This window comes from Geospiza fortis, unplaced genomic scaffold, assembly GCF_000277835.1.
Source record: "Geospiza fortis unplaced genomic scaffold, GeoFor_1.0 scaffold112, whole genome shotgun sequence".
Taxonomy (NCBI): Eukaryota; Metazoa; Chordata; class Aves; order Passeriformes; family Thraupidae; genus Geospiza; species Geospiza fortis.
The window spans coordinates 26,680,730-26,698,259 of NW_005054298.1; the positions used below are offsets into that span (position 1 = coordinate 26,680,730).

At 40.3% G+C, this 17,530-nt stretch overlaps 1 protein-coding gene across 1 annotated transcript in view; it reads left to right on the forward strand.

Moving 5' to 3' along the window:
- The window catches only part of HECW2 (HECT, C2 and WW domain containing E3 ubiquitin protein ligase 2), a 114,270-nt gene that overhangs the window by 47,560 nt on the left and 49,180 nt on the right, over positions 1-17,530 (forward strand). Inside the window, exons 7-14 of the mRNA XM_005415962.2 lie at positions 2,705-2,805; positions 3,372-4,715; positions 5,963-6,058; positions 8,419-8,569; positions 8,941-9,044; positions 12,131-12,255; positions 12,851-13,036; positions 17,425-17,530. The exon at positions 17,425-17,530 is cut by the window's right edge and continues 25 nt beyond it. Coding sequence (XP_005416019.1) covers positions 2,705-2,805; positions 3,372-4,715; positions 5,963-6,058; positions 8,419-8,569; positions 8,941-9,044; positions 12,131-12,255; positions 12,851-13,036; positions 17,425-17,530 — 2,213 coding nt within the window. The remainder of the gene's footprint in view (positions 1-2,704; positions 2,806-3,371; positions 4,716-5,962; positions 6,059-8,418; positions 8,570-8,940; positions 9,045-12,130; positions 12,256-12,850; positions 13,037-17,424) is intronic.

Consider the following 17,530-nt stretch of genomic DNA (forward strand, 5'->3'; position numbering starts at 1 on the left):
GAGCAGCCTTTCTGGCTTACTGGTACACACCAGCAAATTTTTACTACATCTGTACTAAGAAACATATTGTAATTTTAATAGCTTTATTGCCTGACTGGAAAATGACAACGTTTCTAGCCCTGTCCTGAATACATGTACCCACGTTTCTGTTGGTGTGTGTCTTTTTCTTTCAGCCTTATTTCTTTACATAAAAAATGCTATTCACAAGAAACCTTACCCTCTGGCTAGCTAGTCAAGAAGCAAGGCATTTTCATAGTACTACATGGTTGTGTGCACATCTTTTAGAACAAGCAGGTATAGTTGACTGACTTCTTGTACAGCTGGTGTCTTTTTAATTGTCAGTTCACTAATCAGAGATGTAATATCCCTTCAGTGAATTAGCCAGAACTGCAAGGCTGTGACTCCTTATTTTCAGAGTGCTTTTAGTACTACATAATTAAAATTGCCTGTTGTTATGAATAGCTCAGTGATGGGACTCAAAATTCACCTCTTGTGCATGCCTTTTTTAAAGGCCCTGCCTCAAAGTTTGCTAAATTAGTGTCTCCATTGATTTAAACAAGCCACAGGATTAGGCCCATGAGGAATCATGGTGAAATTAAATGTATTTTTTTCTGCTTTAAAGCTTAAGGGCAGTGTAATCACACTTATACAAACTGGCATCCTTTTCCATAGATATTCCCCTCAAAGTAACAGGTTGCATAAGGGGAGAAAATCAAATTCAATTTGAAAACAGTTTTCAGCTTTACATTTTCAAAGTGGTGTCTACACTGGTAAGTAAAGGAAGAATAAAATTGCAAGAATAGCTTAAAATTTTGATTATACCTTCTGACACAGAATTTTTTTTAAAAGCCTGTCCATTTGTTTTGTAGTGGTATCCAAGAACAGTGCAGGTATATACACAATACAACTTTTCTAAGAAGTGCCTCACATTGAGTTTCAACATATTGTATTTGATTGAACAAGCAGCTTTTTCTAATAAATTTGCACACTCCTGTACACTCAAAAATAACACCATGATCCAGGCTGGTTTTAAAACCTAGTGCAGGGTGTGTATTTCTTTGCTAAACACCAAAATGTTTTTCTGCTCTGGTATTCCTGGTGCTGTGATTTGTGGAAATTACCAATTTGCTGTGTTCATCAGTTCTCACCTCTGTTTCTTCAAACCATTAATCTGGAAGACATTTCCTGCTTTCTTTTCTGAATTTCAGTTCTGTATATTTGATATATAAAATCTTCTTAGGAAAGGAGAGGCAGTATAAGAAATATGTATTAAGAATATGGGTATTTGGATCGTTTGCCATACTGCTGTTAGAACTGACATTAAATCTTTGCCTCTTCTTCTGTAATATACTTGTCCATTTTCAGTTTTTGTGTAAAGACAGATAATATTTCACCAAAGGTTTTGCAAAGTAAAGTAGTGGTTAATGTAGATGTGAAGTAGAAATGTACCAAATACACAATTATAACTGCTAATGCTCTTGCATTTTTTTTGTCAAGCAAGTATAACACCATCATTTTGTTGGTGATGCTTAAGGGATGAAAAAATGAAATCCAGAACCATCCCCTTGTAATAAATTCTGCCCCAGTTTTAGCTGTAGTCAGAGCTCACAAATCTGTGTAATGAAACAGCCAGTGGCTTTAATTTCCTGGAAAACATGATAAATGAGCATGAGAATTATCTAGAATTGATTCAGCTGAATAGAGAAAAGGCATTATTCATGACATGGCTTCCTCTATTCTTGAATGGCATGGAGTAATAGAAAACTTATGTAAGAACTGGAAACCTCAGATATCTGATGATGACTTGTACTTGGAGTACAGTGTGAGGAATCTGTGACAGGTCCTGGAGACACTACTGCAGAGATTTGGTATCCTGTGGGCTATAGAGCGGCGTGGAGAGGGGAGGCTGCTTGTCCACTCAGGGCTTTTTTTTTTCCCTAAAAGTTCATGCAAACTGCTGCAGCTTATTTCAGTAATAGCTGCATTTGTTTTATTTTGCAGTAGAAGTGCTCCCAGTAAAGGAGAGGTGTTTATACCACTATCAAGTTATTTGCATAAATAACAATAATTTCCTGTGGAGGTCTTTAGTAGCTCCCTCTTCCTTCAGCTGTCCCAGCTGTGCTGAGGGGAGCTGGGGGCTGTGAATTCTGGCTGTGCCTAAATAAAAATATACAGCCTGGGATCTGATCCAAAGTCTCAAGTTGATACAAATGTCTAACCTTGTCTGAGCCTCACTGAATTCAGTAACTCTTAAGAATATATTTAAAGATAAATTCAAGCATTAATACTTTTACTAAATCAGAACGTAGAAGTGCTTTGTTGAATGTGCAAAATTATGAAGTAACTATTTGTGACTTTTATACATAGTAAAAACCACAAGGGGGCAGAAAGGTTTTGTTAATTATAAAACACTGTTGGCGAAAGGAGGAGGTAAGGAGAGAGGGATCTTAGCAGTTTGATTTCTTTAGAACTTAAGATATTTAGAGATGTATAACAATTGGTGGGGCACAATCTGGAATCGGTCAAACATAGTTTTTTAGGCTGCTTTATCTGTAAACAAAATGTATTTTACACCATTGTTGGAGTTTGTGCATTTCTATGCAAACCGGATTATATGGCTGATTTTAATACCATAATAGGAATTAAATACTGAAAATATGAAGTCAGCAAAAATTAAAAAAACCCAATATTTTTGATTTTGCAGAGACCAGGTTGTCAGCTATAATCTTGGCAGAAGGCTCCCTGCTGATCATGTTAGTGGGTATCTCCAATTCAAAGTAGAAATCACATCTTCTGTTCATGAAGGTGAGAATTTGTCAATGATCTGGATCTCCAGATAGTTGTATGGAGAGAGTTTCTCTGTATTTCTGTGTCTAGGCTTTTCTGTTGTTGAGGACATAATATACTTTCTCATTTGTGTATCGTCCCCCTACTACAGATTTTTTCTATTGGGATTCAAAATTTAGATATGGCATGTACTGCCTTGGAGATGACAGTTCAAGAGCCATCAACACTTAACATATTGTTTTTGATTTTCTTGGATAGTTTCTAAATGAATCTGCTTATTATTCTCATTGTATGCTTGGCAGTGCACTGTCTTTTGAAAGGAAAATGGGAACTTTAAAGTCATACTATACAGCTCTTAATTTTTCTATATCCTACAAAGCAGTATATAGACTTATACAGAGAAAATTCTGTAACTGCTGTTCCAGCTCTGTAGATGCCTCTGTTACTTTGATTGAAGTTTCTTCCCAGAGTTTTCTGATTGAAGTAAGCGTCTTCAAGGATGTGTGTTTTTGTATAGTTTAAGTAGAATGAACTGTGTGTTCTTGATGCTTAGTGTTTCACCTTCAGTCTTTCTGTCTCTGCAGATGCTTCACCAGAAACAGTTGGGACTTTGCTAGGAACCAACTCTGTAAATGGAGACTTGGGGAGCCCCTCTGATGATGAGGACATGCCAGCAGGACATCATGATACATCCACGGTGTGTTCCAATGGCCCAGTCTTTGAGGAATCTTCTGGAGACACAATCCTGAGACATTCTTTAAGGACTAGTAGGACTCTGGAGACAGACCAGGATGACCTGACCTCTGGTGGTTCAAGATCATCCCCTCCCAGAGGCCGCCAGGACTCACTAAATGACTATCTCGATGCAATAGAACACAATAACCATCCCAGGCCAGGGACATCTGCCTGTGGTGACCGTCCACGAGGAGCCTCCCCAAAACTGAGGAGTAGCTTCCCTACCGACACAAGACTTAATGCTATGCTTCACATTGACTCAGATGAAGAGGAGCACGAGCTGCATCAAGACCTGGGTTTTCCATCTTCTTTGGAAGATGATGGTGGTTTAGTAATGCTTAATGGTGCTACCAGAAACGTTGAAAGAAATGAAGTAAGTTCCTCATCAGATCAGGTAATGCCAGGGCCTGCAGAGAGTGAAAGGGTTTCAGCCTCTGATGCTCCTTTGCCATCAGCTGATGACCAGCAAGATTCCCTCCCAGAGCTTCCACCTCCGGAGGAAGGAGGCGAGAGCCTGCAGGGCTCTCAGGCTGAGGCCGCAGCAGAGCAGGCCGGCAGCGAGTCCCCTGCCCCTCCGGAGGCGGAGCAGCCTCCTGGCAGCGCGGACCCGGGAGCTGCTGAGGCCGCAGCTGGGAGCAGAAGGGGCGTCAGCGAGACGGAGTCCATTGACCAAGGCTCGGAGCCTTCGCAGCTGTCGTCGGAGACGGAGCAGAGCGACCCCGCTCGCACCGAGAGCGTCAGCGAGGCCAGCACCCGGCCCGAGGGGGAGAGCGACGCCGAGGGCGCCGACAGCTCCTGCAACGAGAGCGCGACCGTGCGGCGCTCCTCCGTGGAGATGCGCTGCTCCTCCTGCGAGAGCGCCCGGTTTCCCGACACTCCGGCCTTCTCCCCCCAGGAGGAGGAGGAGGAGGAGGGAGCCTGTGCCCCCGAGGCAGCTGCGGCCGAGCCGGGTGCCGAAGCGCAGGAGCCTGCGAGCGCGGCTGGTTCTCTGCCTGCGGTGCAGTTACCTCAGGAGGAGGCGCAGGAGGCTGAGGCAGGTGAGCTGCCAGACCAAGAGGAAGCAGAAGAAATCTGGCAAAGAAGAAGAAGCCTGCAGGCAGCAGCTGCCCAGAGCCAGTCTCAGGATGAAGAAGTTGAGGGAGCGCAGGCAGCTTGTGAGGGTGCCACAGCACAGCTTGAAGGAGCTACTGGAGGTAACAACTGCAGACGGCACTTTCTGGAGTGCACCTGGAAACAAAGATAGTTAATTTCTCAATTTCATTATCTTTCAAGATTTTTTTTGTTCTTTTGAACTTATTTATTTCTTCAAGAGACTCTTGGAGGTTTTTGATTTTATGAAAAATCCAAACCTGAAATATCCAAAATGTGTTTAATTTAAAATTGGATGTATTTTAATTCTTGAGAAAGCTGTGAGGAGGAGGAAAGAATTCCACAATACTACCCTGCTCACTAATGAAAATGGTAATGAGGGACAAAATTCCTCCAAAAGTATGAAATGCAAAATAGAATTTATATTGCGCTCTTTTCTTTTGGATGTTTTTTATTAGCATTAAAACATAAAGGTAATCCAAAGAAAGGGGAAAGGAAAAATAATAATATTTTATCAACTTCAGGCTCTTTATTTTCTTTTTCCCAGTTCCTTCTCTGTACAGATGGATCCTAGTGCACTGGAACCTTGGGAGGAGAGAAATGTATTACCCAAGTTAACACTGTAAAACTCTTATTGATATTAAAATTATTTTAACAGTTGAAAATTTTCTGTCTCACTAAAACCACTGAAAGTAGAAATGTGTCCCTATTGAATTGTTTCCAAGCAACTTTAATAATGGAATCTGTTCAGTTTCTTCAGGGACTGAAGTATATCCAATCAAGTGGGTTTCCAGATGCATCTTTTTCGTAGCATACCAAGAGCTATATATAAGCAATAATTTCCTGTCTTCATAAACAGGTTGTTGATGTGAAATAATAATTTTGGTGTTTATTTCAAATACTGCCAATATTTTACAGCATTTTCTAGGCATTTGGGATGCTCTTTATTAGGTGTGAGGTTGCATCATGTTTTGCAGATCAGTTTGGCTGCAGCAAGGAAGGACAGTGGACAGTTCCACCTCCTACTCTTAAGGTTTCTGGGGCCAGGTGGAGCTTTGTCCTGGGATGTGGCTCAGGCACAGTTTGTTTCCATGCCCTGATTTTGGCTGCTCACAGATGGATGCAGCACATCTCAGAGGTGATGTATCCAGGACCAGGACATCCCACAGGAATCACTTGCCTAGAACTGTCAGCATAACTTATTTTGATCCCAAGAAAAGATGACTGTTACATATATCCTGAAATATCATAGTCCTGCAGAAGCTTTAACACAGCTTGCTCAGTTTAGAGGTAACTCTAGGGATTCCCCACATTGACTGAAAAAAGAAATTTGTGTGTGTTTTGGTTCCAGGTTCTCCAGCCAATGGCCACCAGCCCTTGAGGTCCCTGCCTTCGGTGCGTCAGGACGTTAGCCGGTACCAGAGAGTGGACGAGGCTCTGCCACCAAGTGAGCTTCTCCATCCTTTAATAGGGGCATAAGCTGCCTGTGGCTCATTACTGAGAGTTCATTACATTTCCTTTTTTGAATGTGAGAACTGAGAATGAACAGCTGAGGAGCTGGAAGTGATGAGTGATGATGGTTGGGTCCGGTGTTGTTGCTGTGATAATTACACCTGGTGCACACAGACTTGCTGAGTGTCACTCTTGCAGAGACAGTGCTGCCTTTCCTGTGTGCAGTGCACAGGGGCAGGGAGATGAGGTGATGGTGCCTGTGAGGTACTGTGAGCTGTCAAGCGCTCTGAAATCTCTGAATACTGCTTGTGTGGTAATGATTTACAAAGGAATGTACAACATCTTTCATATCTGCAGATTAACTTACAGTTGTCTGTGTTGTGCTTTCCTTGCATTTTTTGATGCAGAGTGAAGATTTTATATTAAAATAAACCTGGTCATTAACCAACAATTAGATGAGCCTCAACAAACAAATTATTTATAATTTCTCTAATGCATATAAAAAATGCATTGCTCTCAATTATTGAACTTATTCATGTGCTTAAACTTTGAGAAGTGAAAATCTATTCAGTATTAGGTATTCAAAGAAAGGACACGCCCCCCCCCAAAAAAAGGTACACAGCTGATAGACAAACATAGCTTTAAACCAAATATGCAAAAAAAAAAAGAAATTCAGACTCACTGAGGTCTGTGGCAAAGCTCTGTTACTTTTAAAGTGTCAGGAACTAAGATATTTAGTGTAAAATGAACAGATCCCTGTTTCCCAGTATGGTATGGGACTGTGTTTGCTCTGTAGTTGGAACAAGTAACTGGAAGGAGCCTGATAGCGGAACACAGATAGATCTGTGTGTGCAAAGCCAGGATGATGATATGGTTGTGCTGCCTGCTGGTTCTATTATAATCAGATTAATCTTGTGTGCAGATCTTCGAGTTAATTAACTGGCACCGTATTATACCAGTTGTACATTTTACGAAACTGTGTCTGGGAGACAGATACTTCAGAAATGCACAGAGATAGCTGGTCCAGTTCTGTGGTTTCAGAACAAAACTATACACTACAATAACTTATTGGAAAAACTGCTGAAATGTTCATGGAAAAAGTTTTAGCTGTGTAGTATTTTAATATTTCTGCCATTTGCTGGATTTCTGCACAGTCATGCATGTATGTACACATCACCCCTTTACAGTCAAAGCCCAATACAATCTCGATGTAAATAAATCATTTGCTAATATGAATAAAATCTACTAATCCATTGCCTAGATTCGTTTTTTTTCTCCAAAGCTCTGCTTTCAGATGTGTAACAGGTTTCATATTTTAATACTGAAAATGATATGATTTTGAGCTGTAAACTATAATTTGTTTTTAATTTGGATTATATTCAATTTGTTATTTCATCAGCATTTGAAAGTAAGGAAGAAAAATATGTGTAATTCTTGCAGTCTTGTGTTAGGTCAAGTTAAAGAACAAGAGAAAGAATTTAAACATTTATCTTTTATTTCTGCCTATAATGTGCAACAATATGCTCCAATTCCTACATTCCTGGCAAAAAAATGAATAAAGCTTGAGCATGAAACCTTGATGAATGACAATTTTGTAGTTCAGCAAACTATTTGTAACACATTTGACTAACAGTTATTTGATAGAATATAGCCTTATATAGGAACACAGCAGAAGACAATCTTGTCCATCACACCACTGATGAAGATGTTTTACTTTGGAAGCCATTGCCCAAGTGTTTAAACTTGTGTATTCAAAATTAAGTGCAGGAAAAAATGGTTTTCTTCTGCAAAAGCATGTTACAGAAATGGTGATTGTGTCAGAATTGGGCATAAACATGACAAGAAAAATCCCAACTTATTATACAGTGGTTTAGGGCTTGACAGTTAAGCAGGATAATAAATTCACCAATGTGAACTGTTTGAGGGATTTTTTTTGTTGTTTGTTTTTTTTCCCAGTGAACAATTCTATTCTTCCTGGAATACTTGGGTGTTCTATTTTGTTTATGAACTCTGGTTTAAAAACTTGAGTGTTTTTATTTTGTCAGCAGATACTACTTTCACTTAGACTTGCAATATAGACAGCATCATCTAGACACCAGCTGAGCTCTCAAAGACCATTTTTCAACTGATGTGCTAAACGGTTTTCACTTTTCTATTCCTGCAGGTGTCTAAGAATCAGGCATGTCTGTTTCTGTATAGCTGTGTGTTTTTTATATACATATGCATATGTCTATGTTGTAGTAGGAATTATTATTATAGAGACAATAGGTGGGGTTGTAAAAGTGACAGAGCTCAAACAAATCAGTGAATAAGCCCCAAGCCCTCCATAGTTTACAGTATTTTATTGCTCCTTAGACTGGGAGGCTCGAATTGACAGCCACGGGCGGATTTTTTACGTGGACCACGTGAACAGGACAACAACATGGCAGCGCCCCACGGCTCCCCCAGCCCCACAGATCCTGCAGAGATCCAACTCCATACAGCAGATGGAGCAGCTCAATCGCCGGTAAGAGTCACCCTTGGTGCTTGTGAATTCTGTGTGCTTGCACAGCTACATTCACCATTGCAAGGCTGAGCAGGGAGACAAGGCCACAGCTGCTCCCACTGCTGGCCTTAGGTGGTTGTTTTTGTGTGGCCGTTGCTTTTAGTTTGCATGTGAGCTTCCAGAACTTGTGCTCCGTCTGTGATCTTAAGCTATCTGACCAAAAATAATACATCTGATGATGGTTGTCAGAAATTCAAAAGGCTATTAATGCAGAAATCAGAGGTCAATATATTTTAACCTATATGGCAGAAGATATGGGCAGGCTCCCTTGGAGCCAGAATTGAGTCATAGTTACCATATACTATATGTAAAGTCCAGTTTTCCAACCCTAGGTACCAGAGCATCCGAAGAACAATGACAAATGACAGGCCTGAAGAGCACACAAATGCCGTGGATGGAGCTGCAGAGGAAGCTGAATTTCACCATTCTAATTCAGGTTAAAAAAAATTAATTTTTTACCCCTTCTTCAAAGAAGGGAGCTCTTATCTCATAGATGATTTAATGAGAGTACATAAGGCAAACCCTAACTTCTTCTTCTGAAAGTCTGTGTGAAAATGAAGACATTTGTTTTCAATTCTGTCTAGTTTTGAAGGTTATGACTCAGCCTGCTCAATATGCTGAAGAGAAGATTGTGAGATTCAGAGCACTTTTCTGTCAGTACCAGACTGGTTTAGAGAGCAGGACACTTGCAGTGAAAAAAATATAAAATTGTGTGATCTGGCTTACAAATATTTTGACTCTGCTATTGCAGTTTGAAATAGTAGAATGTAGAACTAGAAGGGGCTTCAGGCAGTCATTGACTACATTTCTAGATAAATTGGATGAGCTGTTCCTAGGCCATGCTTGCCAAATGCTGTCTCATGAGTTCTTATATTCTCCACTTGAGGGACATTTTTTAACTTTTTTAGACAGTCTACTCATTATTCTTTTTATAACATACCCTTAAATCCATTGCTTCCTAGTCTTTCCTCGTGACTTCTGGGTTTAGGTCTCAAATTAGTTTTTTGGCCGACTCAGGATTGTCTTGAGTTGGTCTTCGGTTTCTGAGGAATATTTCAGAAAATCAAATAAAGCTATGACTTTGCTGTACTGAAGAGATTGTGGAAGTGTCTTACATAAAACACTCCTTGTACATTACTGCAGAAGGTTTTGTTTTGTTTTTTATTTGTTTGTTTGTTTATTTTCTTTTTAGTAGTTTGACACTAACCAGTGTTCAGTCTTTGATCTGCTAAAATCAAGTCCTGAGCCTTGTGTGCAGAACTTTGGCACAAATGTCTGTTTTCATCTGGTCTTAGTGAGTTGATTATCCCTACCTGCACACAGAGCTGTGTACTTTTCTAATGTGCCCCTGTACTTTTGAATCTTGTCCATTCTGCTGTCCAAGTACTGCAGAATTTCCTAATTGGAACAAGTTTTTTCTTCCCTATCCAGTCATTAGTAGAATAATGAGTAGGACCAGAGCCAGAGACATCTTAATGAAACATCTTGGTGGACTCTTACAGCGTTATCCCATTCCTTCTGAGAGCTCCTTCAGACCTCTGAAAGAGCCACCAGTGTCTCAGTGATTACTCCACCTTATTTCCTAACTGTTGGAGTGCATGCCACCTGACCTAAAGGCTTTGAAAACCTTAAATCTGCACCATGATCTTTAACCTGCTCTCTCTCACCTCCATTTTTTCATTCTTCTGATAGTCTGTCCAGTGTTAACCTTTGAAATGAAGATAGGAAGAAAGACCTTTTGTTTAGGGTTCTGAACATCATTACTTTTTTTCTTTTCACTAAGCAGTTCTCTCCTTAGTCATCTTCCTACTAAAAATTTACTAACATGTTGATAAAGCTTTTTATCCATCCAGTTCCTTGCACAGCTGTGTGGTGTCCTGTGCTTTGGCTTTGTCTCTAGATGCTCTTGATGTACTCTTTTAAAAGTCTCTCCTAAATTGATCTAATATGCAAGCAGTGTCACCCTTTTTCGAGTTTCAAGTCATTGTAAAACTTGAGATTTACCCAAGTGTTCCCTTTTATTGCTTGTAGACTTCACTTCTGTTGTAGCTGTTTGCTTTTCTACGTTTGTGCTGGACACAAGTTAAGCAAATTCAGGCCAAACCCTAACCAGCAAATTCAGCTGAATAGACTTCTCATAAACCAAATTCATAAGCCTCAAACTGCAATAAAAACCCACCTGGTGACCCATTCTGGTTTCCAGATTGACCAGATGATGACAGAGGACTTACCTGCTGCATGTCACAGCATCTTCCAGGGTGTGAGAGTTGCCTGGAGTACACCCAAGTTTTGCACCAGTACTGAGTTCACATAAAACTTCAGTGAGTGTCTGCAAGACACTCCCAGCCCAAGTATTCAGGCACAGCTTCAGGAGCCTTTGTGCCACTCTGCCTTTGCCCTGTTCGTGATGTGTTCCATGTGGGACAGCTTGAGGTCTATTGTTTAAGTAGTGTTTCTAAAAACCCTCTTGTTTGTTTATTTTACCAGTTTCCCTCACACTTCCTGGTTTCCTCTACTGTGTTCATTTTATTTTCTCCATTCCCTTTGCTTAGAATTTTACCTTTGTTATTTTCCTCTTCTTTTGTTATTTCTTCTTACTTTTCCCTCAGTTTAGAGCCTCATTCACTACCTTTCTCCTTGCTCTGCTTGTGTGTTACGATCTTTTATATCTATGATAGCTGTGGTCTACATGATTACTATTCATTTGATGGAGAAGAGTGCACATACTGCAACGTGTGAAAAAGAAAGAAACTGAAATGTAGATGGCAGAACACATTTTAGTGTAGTATCACTGAAGACCGAATCTGAACTTGTAGTTTTTCATTTACATTGAAAATACACTTCGATATGTCTTCAAAGAGAACTGGGGGCAACAGTGTTCACATTGTAGCAAACAACACTCAATATTTTTTCACTTCCTTCCTGGTACTGAAGAAAAATCAGAGCACTTCTGTAGTTGCTAGGAGAAGACACAGATGTTTATTGGAAGTTGAAACTTGAAAGGTACTTCCTTGGCAACCTACTTCTTACTTACATAAGCTGCTTCAATACTGTATCAAGACTGGGACTGTGGTAATGGCAGATTTATTATTTGTTTTTTAAGAAGGAATGAAATATTTATAATTGTACAGTGACTTTTATAGCCATTAGTTAGCTTTAAAAAAATAACTTACCTGCATAGAGCTGCGGTATAGCAGTGCAGACATGCCCAGGGGACTTCATTGCATCTTATATAGAAGCACAAACTTGGTAACTCAAATAATGGAACATGATTTTTTTTTTAATGGTTGTTTACCAAAAGCCACGGGTAAATGTTACTAAACTAAGATTGTAATATTTTCAGAAACTTCAGTGTTACGTTAGAAGAAATTTGGGTACACTTATGTGGACAATCCTCAATAAATCTGAAATAGTTGTGTACTTAATGCTTTTCTTGTTTTTGTGATTCACATCAATATAGTTGTTTGCAGGGATGCTTTGGTAATAACTGCTGGAAATCTTTGACATTTTCTCTGCTCTTAGATTTTCGAAGAGAGAATGTGCTGCCTCACTCTACCTCCAGATCCAGACTTACTTTATTGCTCCAGTCTCCCCCTGTGAAATTCCTTATCAGCCCAGAGTTCTTTACAGTGCTGCATTCTAACCCTGTGAGTATGGTGGCTACAGCTCAAAGGCTTTAATAAATGCAGTTGTTTGGTGTACAAAAACTCTGCTCAGTGTTTGATGATAAGATATTGGTAGTACATAGGGAGGCTAGATTCACTCATCATTATGCCCTGAAATTATTGGGCTATCAGGGCCATCATAGCTCTGCATGATAGCAATTTTTATTTTCCACTCGATTCTTCATCGTTCTTATGATACAAAATGATTTGTTTATGGAAGCAATAGCTTTCTTACTGTGCTTTGCACAGGGTGAGACACAATTCTGGGAAAGATCTTGCTGCTTAATGGCGATATTTGTTTCCCCCAGATTGCCTGGTTCATATCAAAGTATATTAGAGGTCACACTGGAAAAACAACCATATTAATATAGATCACTTCCTTTTTTGCCTGTTCTTCAGTGCTTCTTTTGCATAGGTTACCCCCAGCGTTTCTTTGTGTAATGGGATTTATAGTATAAGAAGAAGCAATGGAAGGAGTAACTTTCCTTCTGCAGGCCCACTTACAATGAACAGGGCTGTCTTTAGTGGCCAGAGCAGTTTTCTCTTTGAAGAGCCCTTGCTGTTGTGTGTTTTCCAGAGTGCCTACCGCATGTTTACAAACAACACGTGTCTGAAGCACATGATCACCAAAGTCCGGCGCGACACCCACCACTTCGAGCGCTACCAGCACAACCGGGATCTGGTGGGCTTCCTCAACATGTTTGCCAACAAACAGCTGGAGCTGCCCAGGGGCTGGGAGATGAAACACGACCATCAGGGCAAGGTAACTCCTCAGGGCTGAGAAGGCCTTGTGTTCATCAGTTTCTGAGATCAGATGGATGTACTTGAGGTAAAAAGGATGGTCTGGGACAGCTCCGGGGAGGGATCACTCTGGTGGTTGTGTTTTGCTTAGAAGGAAAGAGATGGTATGGAGTAGGTTTCCTTAAAAGGTATTAGAGATCTTAAATATTTGCAAGTCTCACAGATTTTTTTTAAACAGATACCAATTTTCGATTTCCTAAAAAAATATTTTGATACCGCTTTTACGGTTGTGATATAAGTTTTGGTGGAACTTTAATCTAGTGCATCCTCAGTATCTGGAACGTTATATTTTGTGTAGAAAACAGGAGGATTAAAAATAGACTGTGATTAGCAGGTGAGGAATTGATAAGGCTTATCAGTTTATTAGGATTACTGGCATATTTAGCTTCTTGGTTCTTAGATTTATCACTCTCAATGTGATTAGCTGTGAGAGTCCGTATAAATAGTGATCTTGATGCTTGGGAAGATTAGACAATTCTAAACTAAAGTGTAAAAATACTTGAGGGTTGTTTCCTAGATTTTTTTAACTCTGAAAAGCACTTTGTTTTTTCATTAGGTACACACAATTAGGAATGTGAAATTCTACAAACATTGTTCTTTGCCTCACTGTTTTCTGTTTTAAGTAATTTTTGTTCTGTTAAGTTCTTCAGAGGCCAGTTTTCTCCTGAAGAATAGGACAATTTTCAATTTTCTTTAATATGTGCTCCATAGAGAGCATTAGACCTTTGGATTTCTGGGCTGGTATTTGGTAACAGCAATGCTACCACAATATTAATCAAGAAGAGGAAGCACTGAATAAATTCCTACTGGGATTTCTTCACTTTGAATTGGTCTTAGTATTGCTCATTTTCATCATGTTGAATTGTCTGTGTCACAAGTGCCACTTGTGGGCAGTGGAAAAGCCTATTTAGCACTCAAGAGAGACCATGGCCAGTACATGGCAAGACCAGTGCTTGGGGAAACCAAACTGGAACTGGACCTGCCTTTATTAAAGCATAAACCTAAAGAGAATAGAGTAGAACATAGCTACAACACAATATATAATTATGTTTCCTTTCCTTAGCTACTCTTCCCTGCTGAGAAGAGATTTTCCTTTATTTTTTCAAGTATATCACAGTGAGAGCTTGGTGCTCTTGCTCATGAGGCACAGCAATGGTTCTGGCCCTGGTGCAATGCCGAGTAGTGGTGTTCTCATTCCCCCATGGCAGTGTGTGCCTGTCCTCTTTGTGGCGTGTCTTCCATGGTCAGCTGGGGACTGCCCACCTCTGAACTCCCTCCAGAGCTGCACAGCAAAACCCAGCTCCTCTTTGGCTCCTCTGTGTATCCCCTGCAGGAGATAATATCATAAAAGGTCTGGTGTGACTACAGTGTAGTTTCTAATGGGCATTACAGATGATCCTTCAGTCAGTGACCACAGGGAGGCAGAAAACCATTGGAAAATGTGGTAGCAGGAAGCATTATACAGGCTTAATAGGTCCCTGAGCTGAGCTTTGAGGTTGTGTCCTGCAGTGTCCGTGTGCATACACACAGGCATTGTACAAATAATGCATTTGTGCAGTGTGTGTAAGCACATGTCCATATTTATTCAGATGCAGGTCTTTGTGCTTTTTAATTAGATCTCTGCAAGATGGGCAAATGCATTGGAATTTATTAGAGCACAGTTTTGGTTTTTCTCTCTACAATTAAAGAAATCATAGTAATTGATTACTGAAATCTTCAAGAGAAAGGAAAGGTATTTTAGCAAGCTTCATAGATATTAACTGGAAGTATAACTAGGGCAACTATTCATGTTTAATGGGCTAAATATAGTTTTGGCACTACCTATTTTATGCCAGTCTCTTCAAGCATTGTAGATTTATGGATTATAGCTAGGCAGGAGTTATGAGAGGAATTTTTTTGAAAGGAGATTGTGAACCACAGTGTATTTTGAGCTGTGTGCCAGTGTCCAAATTAGCCCAAAGCATTGAAGCTCCAATGGCTATCTTCACCAAAGCTTCAAAGTGCTAATTTATGCTTTGTTTTAAAGTAGGCTACTACAAGCTGGCCTGCAACCATACATATATTAATAAGATATGATTGTCTTTATCTTCATGTCTAAACTGAGTTGTTATTTAAGTAGAATGCTGTGGAACACTGCATGCAATACTAGGGTGCTGCATTAGCTCAGAACTGAGTGGTGCAGCTCTAGGGGGTACTACCTCCTTTATTGAATCAGGATTTTTTAAATAAGTGATTTACAGTATGGTGTTGACTCAATGAAATCAACCTGTGTTTTGCTGAAAGTGCTTTACATCTTATAAATGTACACAGACTAGATGAAACAGATAGAATGACTTAGAAAAAACCCCAAACCAACCACTTGCTAGTAAAGTAGGTAGATCTTTACCAATCAGGAGAAAAAAATTCAGAAAGACTGGCTGTAATCCAGCAGTCTCTTCCAGTCATCTGCCAGGCCCCAAATATAAATTTCATTATGCATTTCATTATTTCTCACTGGTTTTGTATTTTCTAATCTGTATACTTGCACTGCAGGGTGGCATCATTGTTTGTCAAGGTAAACAAGTCCTGCATCAGGCTCAGATGTAGCAATAAAAATTTCATTTATTGACACTTTAACAAAACACTTTACAGTGTTTGAACTGTGAAACAATTTCACTTACATACCTGTGACTGTGTCAGATGGTCAGAACAGGGTTCTTACTGCTGAGGTGATGGGATTCCTTCCTTGTTAGGCACAAGCTACAGGTACAGGTGATTGCTGTTGGGGCTATAGGAGGCTTGGCACTCTTTTCTGGAGCACTTTTAGGGTTCTGCAGCTGTGGTGTCTCTCTGTATGCTTCTCCTTCCTTGGGAAATGGAAGTATGAACATTTTCTCCCACTGCAGTCCCTAATGCCATTTAGTTGCTATACAGCATGACACACTGGTTTGTCTGCCGACCTTCACAGCAGTCAGAAGAATTGCATTTGCTCTGGTCTGGCTTTCCCAGTCTAAAACAATGATTCCATGAGTACTAGGAGCTGGTGTTGCTGCCAGAAAAGTGGTTCTGCTCTCCTCTCCTCTCATCCCTGGTGAGCTGACTGAGGTTAGAGGAGCCAGCAGGGAGAGGGACAAAAAGAGAGTAATTTTAGCCTGGACCAGAACCCCTGATGGGTTCACTGCATGGCTACACAAACACTTGTGCCAGCACAAGGCAGGAAGGGCACACAGGAGATGAAACAAGTGGTCAGGAGGGAGAAAAATGAGAATGTTGCTTTTGCTGACACCACAGGAATAAATTGTTTGTGGAATTGTGGTTGAAGTACCTCACTGGTAGCCAAACACCGAAGTGGCTCCTGCAGTCCCTGACCACCACTCTGCTGGTCCAGATTTTTTGATTCCTTGAACCAGATGTCACTTTCCTGTAATTCTCCTGCTCAAAACTGAGATTTTTTTTTTTTGCCACTTCCACATGTTTCCAGTATTGTGACAGAAAACACGGAGTGTGTTGAAATAGAACAGTGCTGGTTTCCAAGTGCAACACTGGTGCTACAAAAAGTTTAAATTTCAGGGCTTAGAAACCTTTTTGGTTCAAACTGGGTAGAATTATAGGAGGCTTTAATTTCCCAGGATACATGTCCCTGTGACCTTGTTTTCAGCAAATGGTTGACTGGCCAGTATGTGGTTGTTCTCATCAATTGCCTGATTTAATTTTTGTTTGTTGCCATCATCTTTGTGTTGTTGGTTGACCTTTCTTTTTGGCTTTCAGAGGTCTTTTTTTTTTTGTTCTGGAAGATGCTGTAGGGTTTTTTTTTTGCATTTTGTTTTGGTTTTTAGAAAAAAGGTCAGTGAACTTAGAACAGTTGTAGCAGAAATACGGCAAAAATGCTTGTTGGTCTGTAATCATAGTTCATCACTGGATGCAAGCATACACTTGACATACATACAGCCAATTGTGTTCATAATTATATGGTAAATACTTCACAAAAGGTAATGGGTTTGCCACTTAATGACACCTTCTTAGATGCTTATAAGGGAATGAAAAGGAGAATACACCAGGATTACTTTTATTAAATATTCAAGTCTTCTGTTCTTGACAGTCATAATAAAGCTTCCCACTTCTGATGCTTGTCAGATGAGAATTTCAAAGGACTTTATAGACAGGAACAATGTAAGGCATTAAACAATTCATCCCTTTGGGTGGGATGGAAAAGTGTTGTCCTCCTTCTGCAGAGGGGAAATGCAAACCTCAGTAACAGATTTTCCACAGCCCCACCTGATGGAATGAAACTTGCATCCCCAATAGGCGTTAACCTCAGACATAATGACTAAAAACAGTGTAGATGAGTTCTGTCTCGTGTGTCCTTTGCAGGCTTTCTTTGTGGACCACAACTCGCGCACCACGACGTTCATCGACCCGCGGCTGCCCCTGCAGAGCAGCCGGCCCACCAGCGCCCTGGTCCACCGGCAGGACCTCA